The sequence below is a fragment of the Asterias amurensis genome, chromosome 19, assembly GCF_032118995.1.
Source record: "Asterias amurensis chromosome 19, ASM3211899v1".
NCBI classification, from domain to species: Eukaryota; Metazoa; Echinodermata; class Asteroidea; order Forcipulatida; family Asteriidae; genus Asterias; species Asterias amurensis.
The window spans coordinates 15,045,742-15,070,926 of NC_092666.1; the positions used below are offsets into that span (position 1 = coordinate 15,045,742).

Below are 25,185 nucleotides of genomic sequence, written 5' to 3' on the forward strand. Positions count from 1 at the left end.
TTTTTTCTGGTGGGTGATGAGTTTTTCAAAACTTTCACATCTTTTGATAAGCCCAGTGAGAAAAGACTTAACTCGCGTTTACTGTTCGCTAGCTCAGCAGATTCTGTGGGAGCCTAAGGTCTTTTTACAAGGAGCGTATTGCGTCAAAACGCCCTCAAAGCAATGCTCATTACAATTACTTTATATCAAAGATATTATATTCGTATTATATTTCGTGTATTAATATTTATATAATTATTTTCTTCACAATCTTAAATGTTTTTACAATTTTGCATATAACAAAGGTGAACACTTTTTTACTTTTTCGCTTCTTTAATTGTGTGACAACATCTTTGATGTAAATTTAACATCCATCCCTTTTTGCAATTAAGCCCACACAGTGAGGTGTGTGGCACACACCTAAAATTCTGCCCTCACCTTGAATTTAACAAACCTTAATTGTAGGTCAAAACATGTAAGCCAAGACAAACTTGAGGGCAGTCCGAGGGCAGTCTTTTTTAAAGCCAGGTGGACCCATTGTAGCCCCAGCTTTGCACTTATGTAGCCTAGACCTACAAAACATCTCGCTCAAACTGATTTTGTCTTCTAGCCCGGACCTCCTCAACTTCGTGGACCTGGGCCCAATTTCATAGAGCTGCTTAAGCAAAATAAAATTGCTTAAGCAAAAAATTCATTGCTTAATAGTAAAATCAGATTACCGGACAAGACTCAACTCAATTGTTATTCTAAGTAAACAACAGCTAAATACTAGTCATTAGCAATATATAAATGGGAGGAAATTTTGGCCAGTAACATGTGTAAAATAAGCAAGCTAATTTCGTGCTTAGCAATTGTTTTGCTTAAGCAGCTCTATGGAATTGGCCCCTGACCTAAGGCCCAACACTGCACTGTAGCCAAGCAGCCGATTTCAGGTAAATTGTTTATATATTAATTTGATGTATAAAAGGCCGCAATGGATTTCCCATCGGGGATTTTAAAGTGATTTGAACTGAATTGTAATTTTAAATTTGCATCGGGGACAAAGAATATAATTTTTTTTTCCATACACCGATGTATGTTATCACTGTATACTCAGTACTCAGTATACGTATAATCGGCTGCAGGCGAATAAATGTTAACTCATGTTACAATGTTTGGGCTACGTTTCAGGACGGTCAGATGAGGGAATGGGTAACATAAAAATGCTTTAAAACCCCCATAAAAAACCCAAATTTTGTTAAATTATTAAATTTCGTGCTTATAGGCTGAAATAAAGTATATGTTAGTTCGTTGTAAATAACGTGGAACCTTTTTTTTCAAAAAGATGAAAAAATATTGTTTTTTTACCTGACGACAAAGAACAAAAACACTGAAATAATAATATCGTAGGAGGTCCTGTTTTCGAGGTGTCCCTAATATCGTGGCAAATCTTTTACCTCTCTGTGCGCGATGTAAACAGTCCCTAGATAAAAATTGTGTGGTTTTATTTGCCAAGCAAAGAGTCTCCTCTTCTTTGAACAAAACTTAGAAACACGTAAGGCTCCACTGGTCATTTGCACTTGTAAATGCAAAAAAGTTGGTATTTTAGGCATTTCTACAAGGTACAAAAATATGTCATAATGTTGAGGCAATAAAAAAATATTTGCCCACCGAAAAAGTTTCATCAAACTCTATTTCAATTCACAATTCATGATGATCAAAATCATGTGACTGAATGTTTTGCTGAGCATTCATAAAGAAAAATACCGAGGCTTAAAGAAACCATGTGCCTTATATCATTTTCTAATATTTTTTGAGATTTTTATTTTGTAACCCTCGTATCAATACTATTATTTATATTAAAATTTAAACATCAGCTTGTTGATTCAATTATCACTGTTTATTAATACGCTTTATTATAAATATTAAGAAAAAAAGTAGAAAAAAAAATCAAAAGAAATCAGATTTTGAATCCAGTAATTATTCACACTTTTTATTTTTGTTTTATTTTTTTAAATTTTTTGCAAGTTACCATGGTAATTTTACAAATTTAATAAAAAAATATATTTTTAATAAAATGAAGGCAACTGCTGGCTATACAGTCATACACAGAGTCTCAAAGAACACTTGTAGTCACTGCAGATGTTTCTGCCATGTATGGCTTCACCGGGAAACCATACTTTCTTGTTTGCCGTGAAAATAGGAAAAACTCAAAACAAATGGGGCCAGTTGAAGTCATCCAAGATCGGTGTGTGGTGTGAACATTTCAATGTCCATCAAGTTTTAATATATGTTTGCATACTTCGTATTAACAAATGAAGATAATTAGGGCATCGGTTGATATATTGCATCATTATTTTTTTCCCAATTCAAAGAAAAAGGCATAGCGTGATAACTGGTAAGCAGAGGATACAGGTAGCCTAGAACAAGTTAATTTTGTGAAATAATTAGTGTTAAAAAATAAAGCTCTCAATTAAAAATAATTATATGATTTCCTCTCGCTTACCTTTTTGTTTAACCCTTTAATGAAGGAAAGGCAAAATTAATGGAGATTTGATTTGGTTAGGTAGGTCCTCCGCCCTCGTGTCACAGGGGATTTTTTCCTGGTGATGATGTCCACATTAATGTGAATTGTGCACAAATTGATTAGTCTAATAGCGCCCTCTTGTGACTCAATTATTTCAGTCATAAAATATGAGCAAACTTCGGAGGCAAAAAATCCCGTATGACAGACACCGGCTAAGTTCCCTTTAAATAAAAACAATACAAGAACAACAACAAAACGAGACTAGAAAAGGGAATTTTTCAATTCATTATCATCGATTCATTTTGTAATGTCTCAATATCAACGGTGATTTCGTCCTCCAAGGTTTGATCATGGAGTAACTTCCTCCATGGTTTCATGTAAGGTTTCATGATGAACTGAAATTCTTTTCGCATTCAAAGGTCAATAAACTTTGACCACTTTCGAAAAAGAGAGGGCGCTGTTGTAAATATTATCTTTCCATAGCGACCACGTAAACGCATCTTGAATGAACGTTCTGTAAAACTTTCAAGAAAAAATCCACGAGAAACTCCTTTATTGTGACTTTTTGGTGACGTCAACTTCAGTAAAACATCGAAAAGGAGTCTTCGAGGTTTACTTTCACATTCCAGGGACATGGCTGTGCCGTTTTCAAACACAAAGCTGCGGGTTCCGAAGGGGTTTCAAAATCTTCTGGAAGGACTTGCCCGTGAAACGCTGCGAAACCAGCCGGAGAATATTTACGCCTACGCGGCGGCGTATTTTGAGAACCTGCTCAAGATTCGAGAAGGTAAAAACGAAGTCTCTCGTTTAAGTCTTTTAAAATAATGTTTCCGTATGGCGCCACCACTTTTTCATTCGAAATAAAATAATATAGTGTCTAATTTACCTGATTGAAATCCCTTTTTGTAAAAATGAGTGAAAAAGTGGTGGCGCCATACGGAAAGTTATCCAATATGAATTTCAGAGCAGAGGCTTGACTTTGTGTTTACATTTTAACAATTTATAAAATTAAAAATAGCAAATTTTGACAAATGTTTTCAATTTTAAATTTTCAGACGTCACTGTGACTAAGTCAGAAGGTAGTATTTGTATTTGTGCAGATTTTTAGACTACTTCACTTGACACTCTGCCACCTCACAAACCCGGCACCCACAAATTTGGCCCTGAAAACATAGTTGCCTTTTTATGTAACCCTCCTCCTGCCTGCCATGTGATGTGATGGCAAAGCCGCTGTCCGGAGGAGAGTTACGTTATCGCAAGTACTGAAAACTCAGAACTGTGCGAACTCGGCACCTTGCAAACTTAAACTAGGCATCGTGCAAATTTGGCACCCACAAACGCTACGCCTACAGTACACCAACAAATTGGCACCCTGCAACTTCTTTAAGCTCAACACTGTGCAAACTCACCACCTTGCATAGGCGAAATGCAGACTTGGCACATTGCAATCTTGGCACCCGGCCGCCGGCCCACACAAATTGGGCATCCCTGCAAACTTGACATTGTGCAAACTTGGCATTGTGCAAATTCCGCACCGTGCAAACTCGTCACCCATTTTTTTGCACCAATTTGGCACCATATGAACTCGGCACCAGCCTGTTTGTTAACTCGCCATCTATTTTCTGGAAGAGTAAAGAGTGGGACCAATAAAGAGTGGTTCAAACCTAGTGAGTGGTAGCATAATAAGTTTACGTTCATGTCGGTAAAATGCGCTGGCATTTTTTTTATGCATTGCGAGCTGGGCTTTGAACAAAAGTGTTTGGTTGGCAATGGATGGCTAAGCGGATTTTGCTTAAGGCTTAACAAAGGTCTTTGCTTTTTTGCTGCAAAGAACCACCATCCTCTTCAACACATATTGTGGCGGTTGTAGCGATCAAATGCAATCAGTACAAAAAAAAGTAAAACGCACTATAAAAAGTCGCTCTTTTTTCCTTTCGCTTTTCATGAGCACTGTCACTAGCTAGGCATTCTTCACTTTGTAGCAAGGGCAGAAATTTAGTACATTGTCCTTAAAGTGAGGAGTGGCAAGTGCACAGTTTGGCGTTAAGCAGTAGAGCCATGAAAATGGTTAGTTGTTTTGTGTAAGCCTGATATACTTCACTGCCTCCATGCCTCCTACTATATTGCTTTGGTGCCCTTGAAATGTTCTTGAGAAATTTACAAATTCCTCATAGGATGCCTTTTTTCAAGGAGAAGATGCCTTGGTGCCCTTGACTTTTCAAAAGCAAAGCATACAGGCCTTGTTGTGTCAGTCACTCTGACTTCTAAAAAGTGTTAGTAAAGGAATCATTAATCCAAATTAATTTAAAATACTGTTAATTTGATTTCAGAACATGGAATTGATCCGGCTGATATTGGAGCCAAACATGAAGACCGTTACTATAACAACAAAAGCTTCAGAAAGGTAAGTGTTTTATGTAAAGGTTTTTCCCGCAAATCTCTTTACAGATTTTCACAGCAAAGGTTAAAAAACGCTTGTGGATTTTCATTTACAAGACTGCTTGCTGAGGGTGTCAGTTGTTGCAGTTCAGTTTGCCATGAAATCTACACCTATGATTTATGCATGATGCAACTTTCCCAAACTTAAATTCTATGTAAAAAACGCAGAGTGTGAGTTCATTAAAAGTTATTCACTAAGTGTTCATTTTATGAAAAGTAGGGAAAAGGTCGTAAGGCTTTAAACCCTTCTTTCAGGCACACAAAGTACTAAATATCATCCCCGGCAGTTCATGAACATGTAGCACTAAAATGGCTCAGACTTGACAAAACAAATATGCCAAACTGTAACGCCCGGTTCATACTTCCTGCAACCGAGAATGCAAAGTGAATTTTGGTGACGCAACAGTTGGTACGCGCTCCTTTTCCCTGTGTGACCCAATGAAGTTCGCATCGCACTGTATATTTGCAGGAAGTATCAACCAGGCTTAACTGTAACTTTTTAAAATTTTTATTCACTACTTTCCAACTCCCATGCAGAATTTAACCTTCTTATATTGATTTGTGATAATGACAGAAAACCAAACAAAAGTTCGCTCTGTTTTCTAGAAACACAATTGTTTTGCACCAATACTCTTAAAAGCCCTTTTATCAGTAACACTTCCAGGAACACATCAAGGTGGTTCATGTTTATAAAAAGCAGTGGAGGATTGTGATTTTGAGTGTTCAATCAATTTAGTTCTAGCTTAGTGAAAGTTTTGATCAAATAAACTAAATTCTGGTGACACTTTCCTAAATTGTCTCCCCCTGTCAGGGTACCAAGGCTAACATCGGTGATGTCAGCGACCCCCAGCAACAGGCGGCTGCAGTCACCATCCAGAGCTCTGTCCGAGGTCATCAAGAGAGACAAGCACTAGAGGGCGACAAACAGACCAACGATGAGGAAGAGGCAGCGTTGAAGATACAGACGAGCTTCCGAGGGTATGAAGCCAGAAAGCGTGTGAATGCTCTGAAGTGCGTATTAACCAAACCGTTTTATATCATTATTAACCGATATCATTGGAAGGGGGTGCAAGGCCCAACTTTATTGCTCTGCTTACCGCCGAGTTCTGCGCTTACGATAAACCATTCCCTGCTTACTGCTCACACGCTGAATTTCTGTACTAGCTGTGTAAGCTAAAAAAGCCTTGTTGCGTGGAGTACAAATGCGCACATGCAAAAATTTCCTGCTTGATGTTAGAACGCAAATTCCCTGCTTCCATTAAGCGCTGAATCTTTGCTCACGGTAAGCAGAGTTATTATGAAGTTGGGCTCAGTTTATTCATGGTGTATTTCTTGCTGTTTGAGTTTGCTGGGGTGCATTTTCATCATCGGCTAATCACTGGCCGATGATTCAAACATTTATTGGTTACAGTCACAAAAACGCACCCCTGGTGTTGATGACACAATTATTGTTTGAGTTCGGTGGAAGTGCATTTTTATAAGGGATCTTTTTTGTTGGACGGCGGATGGTTCTGCGATAGTAATGATGGCATTTGCCATCATCTGTGCATGCGTCGGCTTTGAGGACAGTCGTCCCTCAAATTCTACAACAGTACTTGGGTTGAATCTGCGTTGTGCTGAAAACGACAATATTTGGCTTAAAATTGCTATACTGCTTCAGAACCATCAGCGTCAAAAACGAAAGCTTCCTATTATCCTTGCGAAAACACCTGTTTCATCCCTAAATAAAAACAGACAAAATAATAAGTATAATTAGCTGCTGAAATGAAAACAGTTACAAATCACAACTGCCAATTGACCCTTTCCTATTTTTGAGGGCCTTTATTGGATCAAGTACCTACATGTACAAAGCCTTGAATTACATGGCGAGCACAGAGGTAATGGCCTTTGCTGCCTTGATCTTAGCCTTGGTGCCCCTTCAAGGGTTTCTAATAAAAGTGTCTTTTGCAAAATGTAAATGGCCTCGCCCTCTCATTGATGAAATTCCAGGCCTGATGCAATGCAGACATCATCAGCTTTAGAATCTGTTGTTGTAAGAATAACAATCTGAAGGCCAAGTCACACTGCAACGATAACGATCACGATCACGAAGCAAAGAGAACGCATTCTATAGGTTGAAATGCTCCACACTGAACAGTACACCCACGCTCATTCAACCAATCGAGGGCAAGTGTTTGTTTCGTTTTCGTTCTCGTTATTGGGGCCTGTGTGACACCCAGCAAAACTTCCTCAGACAAAGAATACAAATTGTGTCCGTTGTAGTTCAGTGAACTTTCTTTGTAGTGGCTTGATGTTGACTTGGAAGCACTGCTGCAGTGATTGGTGATATTGCACTGAAAATATTACACTGCGTGAACCTATACCTTACCCCAATTAGAGTTAACTGTCCCAACTATGGATGGCCTGTCGTAACTGCTGCTTTGGACCTGCCCTTCAATAATTGGGCTTGTCCTACGAGTTAACTGTCCCAACTACGGATGGCCTGTCGTAACTGCTGCTTTGGACCTGCCCTTCAATAATTGGGCTTGTCCTACGAGTTAACTGTCCCAACTACGGATGGCCTGTCATAACTGCTGCTTTGGACCGCCCCTTTAATAATTGGGCTTGTTCTAATCGTAGTTAGGTTTGTCTAAGTTGCAAACATGCATAGTGTGTAAAGGCTGCAACAATATTAGCAATGTATGAATTTTCCTCCAGATAAGCATGCCATGCAACAGTTTGGTTTAATTACATACGTGTAAGCCTTTTTGAGGTACATGTATGGCGGACGTGATACGCATGGGCACACGCCGCGACTGATGCCATGCTCACCATGTTGGTGGTCATTAGGTTTACGTGTAACCGCCGCGTCGCCTAAAATTCGCACTTCACTGAATAACATACGTTCTATTTCTATGATAGATAGATATAGATAAAATGGTTTATTAAAAAACTGTCCTCGCAGCACATCGGCTTAATTACAACAATTTTACATAAAATTAAAATTTTATATAGAAGGCAAATTGGTAATAAAAAAAAATATGTGAAATAGTTAAGTCACTCCCCTAAATTTACACATTGAAAATTGCACATTGAAATTGAATTACTTGTACTCAAAAATACGCACAAATTTACCACAACTTTACAGTGTTGTAGCATTGTGTCCGCCATACCTAAAAAAGGCTTATTAAATTATTTGCTTCATTAAATTATAACCAACCTCGATCATGATCTCATAAGCCATGGTTTACAGCGTCCAGCCAAGACATCAAGCTAACCACTTTACATGAATTTAATTGTACTTCATCCACCCGTTGAATGTGTCATAAATTCATGCCTGATTATTCACAAAGGCAACAGAGGCAATGATGCTAACAATCTTTCATGCATGCGTACACAGACCTAACCTTGAACCTAACCCATGACACCCACGTCAATTGCTGTGGTGCCCTGTGCTTTTGCTGTGGTGCCCTTTGCAAAGTTCCAATACAAATTTACATTTTCCTCATAGAAGAGCCTCTTACATGTACCATGCTTTCCAGAAGAAAATAATTTTCCAAGAAAAAGAAAATATCTAGACATTTTGTTGAAAAAAAACCTCCAGAGAGAAAAAATGCATAAGAAAAGTTAAAATATTTAACCCAGTGTCAAACAAAAAACAATTGCCATGGTAACGGCTAAGGCCCTCGAGAGATACAGTTTATATAAGTCCTTATTGGGAAAAATCAGAAAGTTTGTTGGTGATAGGATACAACGTTAACAAGTTACATGGGGCAAAAATACTTGGTACGGGTGGGGGCACATTGTGCGCGGCCCTTTTCCTAATAGCCATTTTATATGCCTACAAAACCCAAACAATTCCATACACAACCCTAGTAATTAAAGATGGCTAACTCACAATCACACACAACACTCACACACTCTAAAAATAACCTTGGTCTGAGAAATCAATATCAATATTAAACCAAAGTGTGTCTAATACTTATTATTTATTAAATCAAATTTCATACAACTGCACCTGGGGCTTTGGTTATATCTGCACGCGGCTGCGAGAGTGAACATTGAATTGAATAGCGCATTTCCTGCAGTCAGCAGTAACTACCGGTTAATGCTTTCAAAACACGCCTGTGTCAATGCTGCCGCAGGTGTTAGGCTTCCCAATGTAACACGTAGTGTAAATAGAGAGGCTCCAAAGATGATCCTGTTGAACAGTAGAGGGCGTTGTAACGATACATGTAAGTCAGTTAAATTTCATCCTCAGTGAAAGAGATATTGCTGTAGTGTTTCTTGAATGAAGGGCACTATGTATGAGATATGTCTGTAATAAATTACTGTGGGTTTTGGTCCATGCTCGGCTTCTCTGATCCTACTTTGAACAGTAGAGGGCGCTGTATCGATAAGTCAGTTAATTCCTCTTCACTGAAAGAGTGCTGTGGGTTGTGGGGTTCTTGAATGAAAGGCACTGCATATTTGAGATAATTTCTGCAATGAATTACTGTAGGCTTTGGTCAATGGATCATATTTGTGCAGTACATTTCTGCATGGTAAAGCTTTTTGTAAAGTAGTCCACTGGACTAGTTTTACTTGCCCCAAGGAAGTTTTAGTAACCCAGAGTTGAACCATGTGTTTTTATATCTTTCTGATGTATGGCAGTGATAAATTGTAAAATGAATATATTCTAAGGCACCCTATCCCTATCCATAAACTAAAATATTTAAGTTGACATAATTATATACAATTTATTGTTCACTTCTGAAAAGGAAGAAATTAAGCGTTTTTAAAAACAAGTAGGTTGCACAGTTTGAGAAGTTTTCCTTTCTGTCTGTGTAACGCATTCAGGATTTTCAAAATATATGCGCTACTATTGTTTAGCTTATTAATACCAATATTATTAGTTTATTTTAAATGGTAGTAACAGTCTAGACTCACAAAGAACGGTATCAGATAAAGTGGCGTCAAAGTCGTGAGCATATTGATTATGTGACAGAATGACTCGTTAATGGAGAAGGGTTGTCTAAGTAAGTCAATTAGACCTGTCTAATGTGACGACAATAATAATTGGTAATTGTCGGCTTGAGCCATAATATGACAATGTAACACCTGCAAGTTGAGATTTTCAGTTTAGCCTATGGTGAATTATTGAAGTACATTCAACCACAGTTACTCTTGAACATAAAGGAAGCCACCTGCTCAGTTCTCAGAAACTATTTTTTTTGTGTTGGGGGAATTTCCCTCTCAGGAGAGTTGTAGGCCACCCCGGCCTATAGAAAAAAAAAACCAGCAACAGCAGCAATGGTGGCAGCAGCATCAACAACAAAAACATAATAAGTAACAGCAGCAACAGCAACAGCAACAGCAATAAAAAAATAAAAAATAAAAAAAACACAATACAGAACTTACCTTTAAAAATAGTGAACAAGAAAAAAACACTTTGCTAGATAAAACACTTTCAAAATTGTTCCTGTAATTATTTGAAATCAGTCAACCCCCCCCCCCAAAAAAAAAAAAAAGAAAAAAAGAAAAGAAGACAATACAAAATAAAATATGTATAATGTCCTAGAATCTGGCATGCCTCCAGCTTAAAAGTTATTTAAATTGTGACATAGTGTGGTGGCCTTTTCTTCTGAAGTCCTAAACTCAAAAGAATGAGCTGCCATATTTTGTTTTCTTTCAGGATCCAGCGCAAATTCCACTTTAATAGCAATTGATTCACATTGGTTTTGAATAAAATAAAGCGATTTGACGCAAGCCGTGCCCTGAAACAACCGACAAACCCATCAGTTAACAAATCAACTACCCTCGCCGGCTATATTAAATTAAGGGTTGTCCGTTGCTAGTCACATGACCTTGTCCTTCAGGGGGATCGTTTGAGCCGGTCCTGGAAGGCCATCATTGTTTGTCCGCGGGTCGTAAGAGACGGTTAATTCCACCCCAGGGTGGATGGATTGGTCTTAATCGCTATAGAATTGGTACAGTAAATCTTATTATTAGAAGGGTAGGTACACTAGAGTGAATAAACAAATTTGTATTGTGGGATTAACAGGGCTGTATGCTTCGTTTTTGAAAGGGCAAGGGCACCAAGGCATTTTCTCTTTGGCAAAGGGCACCCTATGAGGAAATTGTAAATTTCTACTGGAGCATTTGAAGGGCACCAAGGCAATGACAAGGGGGCAACGGAGGCAATCGCCTCCGTTGCCTCCGTGAAGTATCAGGCCTGGATTAAAGGTGGCTTAGATGTTTGGTTGCGTGTAGAGAGTTCATGTTCAGGAGAATCGATGAGAAATCTGTTTTGTTCGGGCTGAAAGGGTCTCCAAAAAGCGTCTTTAGGGTGAATTTCAGGTCTTCAAAAACTTTGTAATGATCTGTCTTATCCCAGAGAATGAATTCTTGAGCCCAGTGTTATAGCTCTGCACTAGGCAGAAAAAACTCTAGCTTGACTATTTTCCTTTTGATTTGCTGTTAATTCAAAGTCCATTCTGACGTATTTTGTTAAACAATTATTTTGTACAAATCAATTTTTCCCCAAATACTTCCGCATTTTGTTGACAAAAAACATCTATGACCCTACATGTACCTTTAATGCACACTGACAGAACTGCATTTTTTAAATTTTAATAAAATACAATTCATCGCAACACAAGACAGAGTTTGTGGTTGATTTTGCTTGACAAACTGCCACAGTTCCTTTAAAACAAGGGTCCATTTTCCACACAGTTTCCCCCAAATCATAATCACTTTGTGTACGTTTACTCTCTTAAAGGGAAGGTACACGTTTGGTAATTACTCAAAACACATATTAACTTAAAAACTGACTTGGCAACAAGCATCGGAGAGCTGTTGATAGTATAAAACATTGTGAGAGTAATTTCTCACTAAAATATTAAAAGACTTCTAGCTAGAAGTCTTTTATTCCTATCTGAAAGCACACAAATTCGTCCAACAAGGGTGTTTTTTCTTTCATCATTTTCTCGCAACTTCGATGACCAATTGAGCCCTAATTTTCACAGGCTTGTTATTTTATGGTTATGATGGGATACACCGAGTGAGAACACTGGTCTTTGACAAATACCAAACGTGTACAATGTCTTTAATGCAAATCTGTTTACCCTCAGGAAAGGATTGTTGTTTTACGTTAAACAGAATAAAAAATCTGATCCATGCCTTTTAGGAGAAAAAATTCCCAGGAGAAAAAACGCATTACTGCATTACAAACAAGGCCGCATTTTTTTGCCTTATTTTTGTTGAATGTAGATAGCCGTGGGGCATTCCTTAATCAAAGAGGTATTGATTGTCAGGAGATAAAATGCCAGAGAAAATTCTTTCAATTTTTTTTAATAATACAGATTTTGTCTTATACCCACCGGTAATGGCTAATTGGCTTACTGGTCAGTTGCAGTAGACTCTGTATGAAATCAATCACCCTAATTTTGTATTGATGGAATCTTCGTAAATCCTGCCCCCCCCCCCCCCCCCCCTCATTTTGAAATGGGACCTCCCGCATCAGTATTCAGCGGGCAGAGATAATGCTAAGTTTGTCCTCTATTAATTTGTATGTTTAGTTTCAATCAAGTCGTGCATTTAGCTAATTGGTTTGTCACTAGATAATGCATGGTTAAGTAAACCCCATCCACTTTCATTATGACAAGAAATGATATTGCGGGTATCTAAAAAGAAGACGAGAATCACAGCCAGGCGCTCAGTCATGCGGACAATGAAATTCTTGCGTGTTCAAGTGTCTTTTCTTACACGTATACAAATGTGTGCACGCATGGTTTCTTGGATCTTCTGGAGATATATTTTGGTGCAGGAGACAGATTTTATCTGTCTTATTGCCAAAAGAAGTAAAAAATTAAACAAACACATTGAAAGAAAAGTGTTCTTGCTTGGATTTCTAACTTTAAAAGTAGAGCAAAATTTGCTGTATAAACTGCTCTTCATTTTTACTCATTTTGCCATTCACCAACCAACAATTATTAGGCCCCTACCAAAGTGTATCCAAACTGCCTCTTTATTATTCATGACTTCATTTGGGTAAGTCCATTATTCATTCTGAACAACCAATCAGGCGGTTTTGATAATTGCTCATGTATTATTCATGATTTTGGCTCTGCAAAACACATGCAGTAAGGAGCTTCTCTGGGAAAGAAACAAAATATGCTAATGATATTCGGACCAGTCCATTTCTCTTTGGTGTAGGTGACTCTCTTGGCCAATCAGTGCTCCTGTTTTTTCTAGGCCACATACATTATTCATGAGGTAGTAACTTTTCAGTGCTGAGTGCTGTTTGTGGGTTCAGTGTTTGAGTGTTAATAGCTGTAAGGTAGGAGAGTTTCAGACAGCAGTACACGGATATCTTGTTGTGTGGATGCTATTTTTGTGCAGACAAGGTCCGTGTGGTTTACAATTGCTAAAGGTATGTGGTCGAGCTATGTCTTACAGTATGTATTCAAAATAAATAGCAGTTTTCTGTACAAACACTGGCAAGAAATTGTTTTTTTTAGAAATTGAAAGCTATATTGTTGGTATAAAAAAATGTAAAGAGTTAGACACACACTATGTACATAAATTATTTTGTAAGTTATAAATAAGTTATGATACAGTGTGTAATTTAAACGCTCAGGATTTTGTTGTGGACCCTTGTTAATATTATAATTATTTCTCATGTACCATCAAATCTGAGGGGTACAAAAAAACAGTGTAGGCGAACTTGCAAGATCCAGATTGAGAAAGTGTGCCGTTCCGACTTGACTCTCAGATAGATTGTAGCCTAGGGCCTTAAAGATTAAATTATAAGGGAGCGTCTCAAAAGTCAGAGCGTTAGGATCATTCTAACTGGAATAAGTGTTCCCGCGCTTGTTCTGTTGGAACGCCGGAACATTCTAATTATGCGCGTATTCACTAGTGTAGGTTTGTTCCTGATTTCGGCACAATTTGGCACTTTAGCGTAATGTTATGGCAGTCCAATGGATTTCGGGCGTGCCTAGGAAAATGTTTGTTGGCAGCTAGAATGTTCCCACTTTTGAGGCTCACCCTAAGCTGCCTGCATGATTTTAAGATGATCCGGAAATCAAGATTAGTGAGCAGCAAATAATGTATACTTGTTCTGTGTCCTAATGTTGACTTGATTTTTTTTTATACATTTTGTTTTTAGAAGAATTGACTCATTAAACGCTTGTTCTGTCTGCTCCCAACCATGAAAATGCCCCAATTTTACAAAGCTTTTAAGACGAAAATTCTGCTGAGCAAAATTCTTGGCTAAGCTTGGAATGAGCGGTGTTTATGTTCCAGACGCAGCAATAGTAATTGTAGTGAGTTCTGGCTGGTAATCTATTTTGATATTGATAAGCAAATGTTATTGTGCTAAGCAAACTTTTGTGCTTACGAAATTGGGCCCATGCCCTTTAAAATATTCCCAGTTGACAATTTAAATTTTCCTCAAGTGCCATTTTTCAAAAGAGCGTTGCCTTTACTTGTACATTAGGCCTTGGTTCAAATGTGCGTTGCTTCAGCTATTTAGACGGCGAGAGATACAATTATTAAAATATGCAGGCAGGCATAGGTTGGGGGGCGTAGATAGGACTTAGGGGAGGCCAAGCATAGATAAGACAGTCCATTTAATTGGTATCCGTTATCACCCCCACCACCTCTCTAATATTTTCATTCCTATAGGCATCTAATAACACTCATGTCTGATCCAGCTTTCCATTAGCACTGGCAACCTCTCTCATCCCATTCAGAAGCCAGGCTTCTAGGCCATGTAATAAATAAGTCTTGTTAAGTGTCTCTGCTCTACTTCAAGACTTATCATCTCTAACCCACTTTTTGATTAGGAAGCGGTTTGTTTGTATCAGTATGGACTGTCTGTCTAGTCTTGCGAGGTTTGTGGTTAACATCTTGGAAATAATCTCCCGAAGGCCAGAATCTGTGTATTGCATATTTGCTGCCCTTTAAAGGTCCTATATGAAGTTGTGATTTTTTTTTCAGCAGTATTTTCTGCTTAGCAGAAATATGCAGGACACAATAGGACAGATGATAACTGCTGTGGCATGATCTTTAGCAAGTACATATTTCTTGTAAGCACAGTTTGTATTGCTTAGCTACTTTTTGTGAATTTGGCCCCATGACAATTTTAAAAAGAATTCCTTTGTAAAAATTAAAAAGGAGGACTCCACTAACAGACAGTGTACAGTGTGCTTATACTTTGGTCTTGGAAAGGGGGAATTTTTTTTGCACCTGGAAATGTTTTTGAGGCAGATGTTTCTCCATAAGAGTTTTACCATAAGCTTTGGGAGTCACAACCCGGATTAACTGTTTTCAATCATAACCAATCATGTCAAATAAACTTGTCCTGTGCCCTGCGGCTGAAGAACATGACGGAGATGCGTCTGGAAAAAGGTCGTAAACAATTATGCCTAGACTACAAAATTGCTGGTATAAAAACATGCCGAGTCTAATATAAATGCAAGAAATATTTCGGAACTCACACAAAATATTTTGATTCTGGTTAAGAAAAAGATTTTCTTGGATAATGAATCATTCTCTTAAAATAAAACATTTATTAATAATAATATAGTTATTTTCAAACAGTTCTCACTTGATGTCACACTCTTCTGCCATCTGTTTCGAGAAAACATTTAAAAAATTTGTATTCACAATTATCTGTTGTAATGCGACAAATACCTCTATAACGAACTCATAAGATTCCTAGAACACAATGAAGATTATCAGGGAGGGGATGTACACCATGCCTTATATTGAGTACCAAATGAACTTTACAGTCCTCATTAATTTTTGTTCTCTTCTAACTTTCTAAGTGCAAAAGAAAAACGGAAAACAGACGGAAGTAGGAAGAATATCACAGGAAAATGAAAAAAAATGGATTCTCTTCAGCAACCATAAACAATGCTGCACCAGTTTCCTTTTTGTTTATTTATAAGGAGCCATTTTATTCCTTACTACTTTCTGTTGGCCAGTGCTGTGACAAAATGCTCTACTTTGCGTGACTTGCACAAGGTTGTCCAGCCTAACATCCTCTTGCTCCGTGACCGACAAAATTATCTTTAATCCGGGGTCCATCCTCACGAAGTTATCTCTTGGAAAAATATACCGCGAGAGATTAGGATAATTTTTATCCATAGAAAATCCCAACTGATTGTTATTTTGTTATCATAAAACCTTGAATTAAATTAAATCTCAATATGAATCTGTGGGAAGAAGAGGTTGTGGGAAGAAGAGGTTGTGGGAAGAAGAGGTTGAGGCACACGGAAGAAGAAGAAGAAGAAGAAGAAGAAAGAGAAAAATCAAACCTAGTATCTCTGACATAATGCATTCCATAGATTCCACTGCTGCTAGGAATTCCTTTTAGTTAGCCACCATGGCTCTTGCTTAAAGGCATTGGACACCTTTGGTAATTGCCAAAGACCAGTATTCTCACTTGGTGTATCCCAACATATGCAACAAATAACAAACCTGTGAAAATTTGGACTCATTTGATCATCAAAAATTCAAAAAAGAAAACACCCTTGTTACACAAATTTATGTGCTTTCAGATGCCTAAATAAGGCTTCAGACCTGAAACATTTTAATATTAGAGTGAGAAGTTACCTCTTTCTCAAAAACTACTTTACTTCAGTGGGAGCCGTTTCTCACAATATTTTATACTATCATCAGCTCTCCATTGCTAGTTACTAAGTTTTTATGCTAACAATTGTTTTTTTAGTCATTACCAATAGTGTCCAGTGCCTTTAAGGAGACTTGAGATAGCGCTGGTCAGCTGAGTGAGAAGACAATTTAATTATTCAGAACTTTCTTACGAGACGACTGATAATTTGGGGCCATTGCCAAGGAAAAATCATCCTTTTGTGTTTGAGGATAATTTCGAAGTGACTCGTGTGTAAAGCTAATTGTATTGCATGGCCTGAAGATGTCTGGTAAAATTCTAAAGCATCCGACTTGCCTCAAGCATTTTTTCTTTCTTTGTTTACTGTTTGTATAATTTAAAGCGTTTTTATGTCTGTTGCGCGGTTATGCTATGGATCAAGAATAATTTACTTGTACTAAATAAAGAATTATTTGCACAAAAATCTGCCCTAAAAGATGCCCAAGGCATTTTATTAAAATATAAAAAGAAGTAAAACGAAAAATCTAACAATAAAAAAAATTACACAAAATAAATCGGAATAGGTAAAGGAAAACTTTCAATAAAGACTTTTGAGTATTAATGAGAAAATGATTAAAAAACACATAACAAAAACAAACAAACAAACAAAAAAACACCACAACAAACTGAAAGGAGTCATACATGAAGTATCGGGCCTGAAAACAAATTAATAAATGAAAAAAAAATGAACAAAAGAAAAAGAAAAAGAAGATGATTGTCTGGGGTTGATTAACATGATTGAAGGCATATTTTGTCTATGTAGATAGTAGTTAATGAACAGATGTGCCAGCGCTATATGAGGCCATGGAATTTCATCAACGATGCATTATCTAAAACCAGTCTCTCGCTTGGACTTCTAATTCCCACGTTCCTCTCTGCAGTCTATTTAAAAATTGAGCATTTTCATGGCCACTCTAATTTGTGTTGTCATGGGTGATTGCTTTTGCTGCATGATGTAAATAATAAACAATAATAACTAGCTCTTGTAACGAGGTACATGTATACCTTGCCGAAAAGTACATTTGTTGTGTCAAACATTTTCTGTCAAATGTGTTGCTTTAAGGTAAAATGTAGGGTAATAGATTTGGTAAATACTCCAAATGTAAATACATTAAACCAATGTGTATATGAGAGAGATTGGTTGTTGCCATCTTGGTGTTTATATCCCTTGTGAGAGCTTGCCGAGTTCCCTTGATGGGAAGATCATTCAAACAAACAAACTTTCACATGAAACTTTTATTGCATTTTTTTTTTTTAATGTTGCATCTTAGGCCCCCTATATAAATCAGAATTACGTTGACAAAAAAACGATCTCTGACCCTACCTCTTAGTCTGAGAATACTGTTTTGTTCTTGTGAATTTGTCAACTCAGACCTCACATTTTAACATCTCAACTTATAATGTACTTTGCCTGAACTATGTTTGAACTCAAACTGCCTAACCTGACTGGCTTTTTCCATTTATTTGTTTTTGAATGATCAACTTCTGTGTGTTCGTGTCAATACTATCTCCAGCTGTTACTACATTCTTAACTCTGCATCTTGCTCTGCATCTTGCAAGATGCACCCCGCGGTCTACATCCTATGAATGGTGTTTCTTAAATTATGCATACTGTACACACTCCCACAAGGCGTTACACTGACATGTAATGAATTATAGTCCATGAATTTCATTCATGAAGTGGCACATCAATTTTCCTGTGCTAAGGGGCACTTCTGTGAGGGAAATATTCAATGCATACTGTACACACTCCCATAAGGCGTAACATTGGTACATTTCATATTTTTGAAGGAGCACAGCAATTTTCCTGTGTCAAGGGGTACTTTTATGAGGGAAAAATTACAACATTGCATATGCGTACACATTCCAACAACGCGTTACATTTGTACAGTTTGGGGATGGTTTGATAAGCCATAATTTTTGCAAGTTACAGACCTGGAATTTCATCTTTGAGAGGGCAAGGCCATTTTTATTTTGCAAAGGGCACTTCCACTGGCAAGTCTTAGAGGCACAGGGACAAGACCAGGGGCAACTAAGGCCATGGTGTCTGTGTAATTCCAAACCTGGAGTTAGATTTAGAGTAATGTTTGGTAGAATGACTTGATAATGATAGTCAACATAAAGTGTTAACACTCCATTTTGATTTCCTAGACTTAAGAGTTTTATCAGTGATTTTGTCATGGAATTTCAGCAAGATTTTGTAAAAGATTGCAGTAGCAACCAAAGATTTGAGTGCCAAAGGCACAAGATAGTGAACTCAAGCTGAAATGTTCATGTTCACTGGACACTATTCCAGCAAGCTGTTTTAATGCAACAACAGATTGGTTGGCATTGCTGTCAAATATATAACAAAAATACATTTGCTTCCTGAAATGGTAGGCCCTACCCATGCATATTCTCATGATCCAAAAACAAATAGAGCTTCAATCTTCAATTTATCACTTAACAAGAAACTATGATTAACTTTTTATTTTTCTGATCGCTTTTCTTTTACAGAGAAGAGAAATCCAACGAATCGACAGAAGCGTCAGAACCCGCAGCAGCCACATCGACAGAAGAACCCGCATCGCAACCTGCAGCAGCCAACGAGGGCGCTGAGGAAGAGGTAGATATTGACCTTGACGACCCCGAGGTACAGAAAGCAGCCGAGAAGATCCAAGCCACATTTAAGGGCTTCAAGACGAGAAAGACACTATCGGAGAAGAAATTGCCTGAAGAAGTACAGGTAAGATGAAACAACCTCTGGGCTCAATTTTATGAACCCTATAAGCAGAAAAAACTTGCTAAGCACAGACAAATATTGCTACGCAGAAACATGTTACAGCCGAATTTCAATAAAGTTTACATTTTTGCAACTGGTGCTCCACACATTGTTTGCTTACAATGTAGCAAATCAATTAGCTAAGCAGTATTTTTGGCTAAACATGAAGTTGGGCCGTGGGCCTAGTTTCATAATGCTCAGAGAATTTCTTCACCTTGAAGCAAAAATTAAGTGAGGCACAACTTTAAAGAATTTTAGCTGGTTGCCTGCTTCTGCTAAGCAACATTGGTTTGTGTTTAGTAAAACCTGTTTAAAGTCGTAGACTCTGCTGATGGGCTTGCAGTAATACATTACAGACACAGAAATTCATTGCATCCAAAAACCCAATCAATTTCACAAAAGTTTCTGTATCATTTTATTAAAGAATAAAACTGCAATAAAAGTTAATTGAATTTAAACGGGAACGATTTTTCATCATGTTCATCGCCTCGATCATAAAGTAATTTGTTACATTGAATGGTTCATCTTGAATCAATCAATACACACCAAACTACCGATCGTACAGGCACCACAAAGAGGAAACTTCACAAGAGACCAACAGTCAGCAACGATGGCTGTAGCAAGGCATTTCCCCACCTGCCCACACCCACCAATGCCATCCACTGTACTGTACACACCCCTTTCCTACTGTGTACAATACTCAAGTAGTCGTTAATTAAATTTTGTACATACAGTACTGACCTGTTTATGATGACATCAATCTATACGGGTCGATTTGACAGGCCCGTAATTCTCTCCCCGGGGCATTTAGATACTTTTTTTTTGTTTTCCCCTTTTCATTGAGGTAATTCTGAGGGTTGTGTGTTTATGTCTGTTCATGTGCACAGTGTATGCATGTGGAAGAAACTAGGCCTTGAACTTTGCTCTTAAAGGGGCACGGCAATTTCCCTCTGGTAAGGGGCACTTTTCTGGGGAAATTGCAATTTTGTATTGGATTTTTCAAAGGTTCAAGGTTCAAGGTTCAAGGTTCATTTTATTTCCACAGTATCAAAAGACAAAAAAAAAAAAAAACAATATCAAACAGCAGTCACAAGAAATTATTACAACAATGAAAAATAATTGTTTCACAACATAGGTTTGAAGAAATAGATGCATAACAATGTTGACACTGCGGAGGGATCCATTTAAGAAGCAAAGCTTGTAGGCAATGGTCCCTTATGACATGCATATGCATAGAGATTATAAATAATGTCAAGTGAACCGTAGAGGTCCGCGGTCGAGTCGAGCCACCAATGAACAAAATATAACAGCAGGTCTCAATGCATATATGCATGTTTACAAAGAATAATTAGTAAATACTGAAACAAAACAAAAAACAGACACAAACAGAGGACTGGACTTAAGACAAAACACACACAGCAGTCTTGCCGGTCAGCAAATACAGTATCGACCGAAACAAATGATCTCATAGCGGGGGATTTAACAAGTGTGGCTATGGGTGATAATAAATATACAAAAAGGGTTACAGCAAAAAAGGGTTACAGCGAAATTGTTGTGGGTGTCGTGGTGGATAGAATTAGCGCAATGGTAGAAAACATTGTTAGACTATGGTACAACATTCCCTATAAAAAGGGTCTGTATGTATCTTGAAATATGTATTAAATTTTTAAGAGGACCCTGATCCTGTATGCTATTAGGCACTTTATTTATCATGAATGCTTGACTGAATGTCCTGACACAGTTTAAATGGTGTGCACATGTTGAGAAGATTTAAAAATAGATGTTCACATTCATGTATAATTTACATGGTCATGGTTGAAATCTTCCCTTGAATGGTTTTTTACCTAAAATGCTGTTTTAAGTAGAAAATGAGTGGACCAGACAACTGAATTTGACATTGGAGGCCCTCTTTTAACTTAAACCATGGAGGTAGGATAAAAACACAGGTTCTTGTAATTCATGTATGAATTGGGTCTCATGAAATGTGAGCACTGGTCCTTGACAAAAGGGTGTCCAGCTGTGCTTAATGAAGTATACATGACAGAAATGCACAAACATAGATGCCTATAGACTCAGCCTGTAGGCGTGATACTGTACGGGAGGCACAAGAGGCAATTGCCCCAATGCCCCATGTCATTGCCCTGGTGCCTTTTGAGATGTTCCATTAGAAATTTACACTTTTCTCGCTGGGGGGCCCTTTACTGAAGGAAATTCTGTCTTCCTTTACATTAGTTACAGTATTACTTGTATTTAAAGTATCATGCCGGACGTATCATAATCTCAGTGTGCGTTTGCCTCTGTGCCCCTGGTCATTGCCCTGGTGCCTTTTGAGATGTTCCAAGAGAAATTCAGACTGAGGTGCCCTTTACTAAAAGAAATTCCATCCTGCCCTTACAAGCAAAGCATCTTTTACGCCTGAGCACACTGTCACCATGCAGTCATTGATCATAGTGTTTTCCAAACCACAGGAGCCAGCTTCTCTACCTGAGTACATCTTGTATTTTTGTCGTCTTCATGTCGTCTGCGTGTATTCAAGACGTGAGACAACAATATTGAGTGTTCTCATGTTGACTGAAATAGCAAGCGGCCTCCTCAAACGCAATTAACTTTGTTTTCTAGCCTAATTTTTTTGTTTGCGTACTTGTACAAAATTTTTGCGATGAGCATGGCCAGTGTCTTTCTGTTTTTCAAAAAATAAAAAAAATTAATCTGTGTTTATCCAAGATGCAATTAACCTATATTTCTAGCCTAATTTTTTGTTTCTGTGGTGCAACACATTTTTTCGAAGAGCAAGGGCAGTGTGTTTCTGTTTTTCTCTCAAAACAACCAACATATCAAAATTGCATCTTTCTTATCTAATATATTCTAATTGAATTGGAATAAGTTTTGTTTTGCTTTCCTCTCTTCTGAAGTGGTTTTAGAAGAAGGAATTTAAACACGAGGAATTTTGAAATTATGAAAAACCTTTACTTTAGATTTTGTGACGGTGCAGGCGTCGACTTTGCCCGGAAGAGATAAAAATATGATGGTGATTAAAGTTGTCTTGAAGAAAAGCCAAAGAAAAGGCAAATACAAAAGTGTGAAAATTTATCTCATTGAAAGAGATAACTAAATTATGAAGCTCAAGACTTCAAATCAAATCCGCTCTTAAAATCCGCCTCATCACTCAGTCTTATCATCCTCCATGCCGTGTCTGTCTGTACAGGTCTGTAAATGTTTTTGTCTTTTGTGGCCGTTGTCTGTATTGTCCTGAAATGGCATTCCCAAATCAAGCAATGCTTACATGGGGATCATGCCTACATTAGTTAACTCTGCCCTTTAGTTCCTACGACTATAGTTTCATTACTGTATTCTGTTTTAATGTATCATCATTTTGTATGATACTTGCCTACATATTATGTGAAATGAAAATAAATGTTGTTGAATTGAAGAAAAAAAAATGGTTCAAGAAACTTTCAAGATTATCTTCCAATACATCAACGCCAGATGAGAGGACGTCTTGAAGCACAAAGACAGTTTATCTATCTGATTCTATTAACAGCACTATGTGCAAAGAGTTTCCTCTAGTAATTGTATAATAACAAGGGTTTATTGACGAAGCCACACAACGAGAAAGAACAGACTTCATGGCCTTGAGGAGCGACCAAGCAATATTGATTTGAAGACCTTGGAATTGATCATGACAAGGTTAAAATATACCGTGCATGTTACGGACTTGCAGAAAATTTAATTTAAGGGGAAGGTATTACGTTTTGTAATCAATTGACTGACTTTCCTACATGCCAGTTTTTTGCTCCAACTGGAAACTGAAATATTTGTGACAAGACCATAAATAATTTGTTTTCTGGCTAGACTTGTGTGCTTGTGAGTTTATTGGCCCATTCTGGTATTTTATAAGTTGCTAGTGCGTAAAGCAATATTGATTTGACCTACATGTATGTGGCCCTGGTTCGATTCCCAGCTGAGGCCATTATGTGAGTAGAGTTTTACGTTGGTTCTCTTCTATGCCTTGATGGTTTTCCTTCCTCTGGAAAAATTAAAGATGTGCTCCTTGGTTGGTTAATGTGGTAGGCGCCCCCTGATTGCCAGCCGCATAAAAGAGGGGATGTGTCCTCAACCAAAACTCTGGCCTCAGCTAGGCCTATGGTGAGGACCCAGTGTAAATTTGTAACCCTCCCGGTTGTGAGGTTATCCGCCTAGTGGCTGAAAAATTACCTGACTACAGAATGTGCATTTTAAATTTTGCCTTGGTTGACTCGGTAAATCGCAATAAGTTCTATGACGTGTGTGGCTTTACTGCTCACTGTAATTATACGATTCCACTTTGGCTTCAACGTCATTTTTTAATTTGTCCCCGGGAACAAAGACGTCATTTTCGATTGTGTATAATTTGGTAGACAGCCTCGGGGGCTGCTGAAGGTCTTGTTGTCTGTCATGCGTACCTACAAGGAATTCCATCACACTAGATGGAGGTTGAAAGGGGATGCAAGCAAACATTAACACAAGGATTGCACAAAATAATATATTTTTGGGGTGTAAAATTGACGCTTTTGCCAGGAGAGGCATTAAGTTTGCCAACATGTGGTACTATCCCTGTTTGAGAGTACTCCAATGATGCATACTGCGATGTCCAATTAGTTTTTCATTATGATTCACTGACAGGTCATTTCATCTTTGAGAAAGGGCAAGGTCACTTTAATTTTGCAAGAGGAACTTCCAATGAAAATTGTGCAGTCTAAAGAAAACTTCTGAAGGGGTACCAAAATCAAGAACAGGGAAATCAATGTGTTATTTGTTGTTGTTTAAAAAGTACTTTCCAAAACAAAATATACAAAAGTTGGTTTTTTATCTTAAAAAAAGGACATTTTGGAAACGACTTGACCAGCCCTTTGCTCCCATGTTCTTGAAAGGGTTTGGTGTGTGAGGGCAAGACAGTTTTTACTGAATTAAAGGGCACACTCTAGTGTACTGGAGCATTTGGAGGGGCACCAAGGCAATGACCAAGGGGCCATTGAGGCCTCCATTTTCCTCAATATTTTTAGCTTTTGACCTCTCCTCTGCAATAACTTTGCATTGTGACAAATAAATTAGCAAAGCAATATTTTATGCTACAGGCCTAGCACATGAAATTAGATCCGCCTTCATGGAGGAAGATGTTTTTATGTGGGGGTGGGGGGGGGGGGGGGGGGGGGCTCGACGCCTGTGTTAGATTGGTTACCATTCCTCATATCAAAATGAACACAGTGTTTTGTATATTTTGTTACCTCAGTAAACTTAACACTGTACCCATGATTCATTCACAACAGCTCGATCAATACACGCTACATGTATAATAATATTACATCTCACATCCTAAGTCTCTGAAAACACTTGGTCATCCTATTTGGGGGGGGGGGGGGGGGGAGGGGTGGCTCAATTTTTTTCTCTGTAGTACAAAATTGCCATCCTTAACTATTTTCCTGATTTTGTTTTTTAAGGTCTCTCTTTTTTGAATTGATTTAGAATCGCTGTGAAAAGCACTACGACAGTGGCATTTTTGATGTACTGTACAGACAAAAAATTGCCAGGGAGGGCTTGCTGCTCTGGCTGGGTTATTTCATTCATAACAGAACGCAGCTCATGTCATATTGTGTTCATACTATAAGGCCCCTCAGGCGGTATTCTTTGATTGTCGTCTGTTATAGACAAACAGGAAAGGCCTTCGTGCAATGAGTAGACAGGGGTGGAAGTCGAGGAAGAGAAAAAACTAAAAATTAGGTTCAAGAATTGTTCTCCTCACTTCGATATCGACTCTGCAGGCGCAGGAAATGCTTGATATAATGGACAGCATTGAAGAAATATTCTGAAGTATGCGACACAATC

General features: G+C 38.0%; 1 protein-coding gene across 2 annotated transcripts in view; it reads left to right on the forward strand.

Moving 5' to 3' along the window:
* Positions 1-2,974: 2,974 nt before the first annotated feature.
* The window catches only part of LOC139951739 (uncharacterized), a 37,699-nt gene continuing 15,488 nt past the window's right edge, over positions 2,975-25,185 (forward strand). The window contains exons 1-4 of one of the 2 annotated variants that reach the window (XM_071950803.1): positions 2,975-3,272; positions 4,816-4,889; positions 5,736-5,935; positions 19,059-19,287. In XM_071950803.1, coding sequence (XP_071806904.1) covers positions 3,119-3,272; positions 4,816-4,889; positions 5,736-5,935; positions 19,059-19,287 — 657 coding nt within the window. In that variant the 5' untranslated portion in view covers positions 2,975-3,118. The remainder of the gene's footprint in view (positions 3,273-4,815; positions 4,890-5,735; positions 5,936-19,058; positions 19,288-25,185) is intronic. The other variant, XM_071950804.1, reaches the window with a different exon arrangement.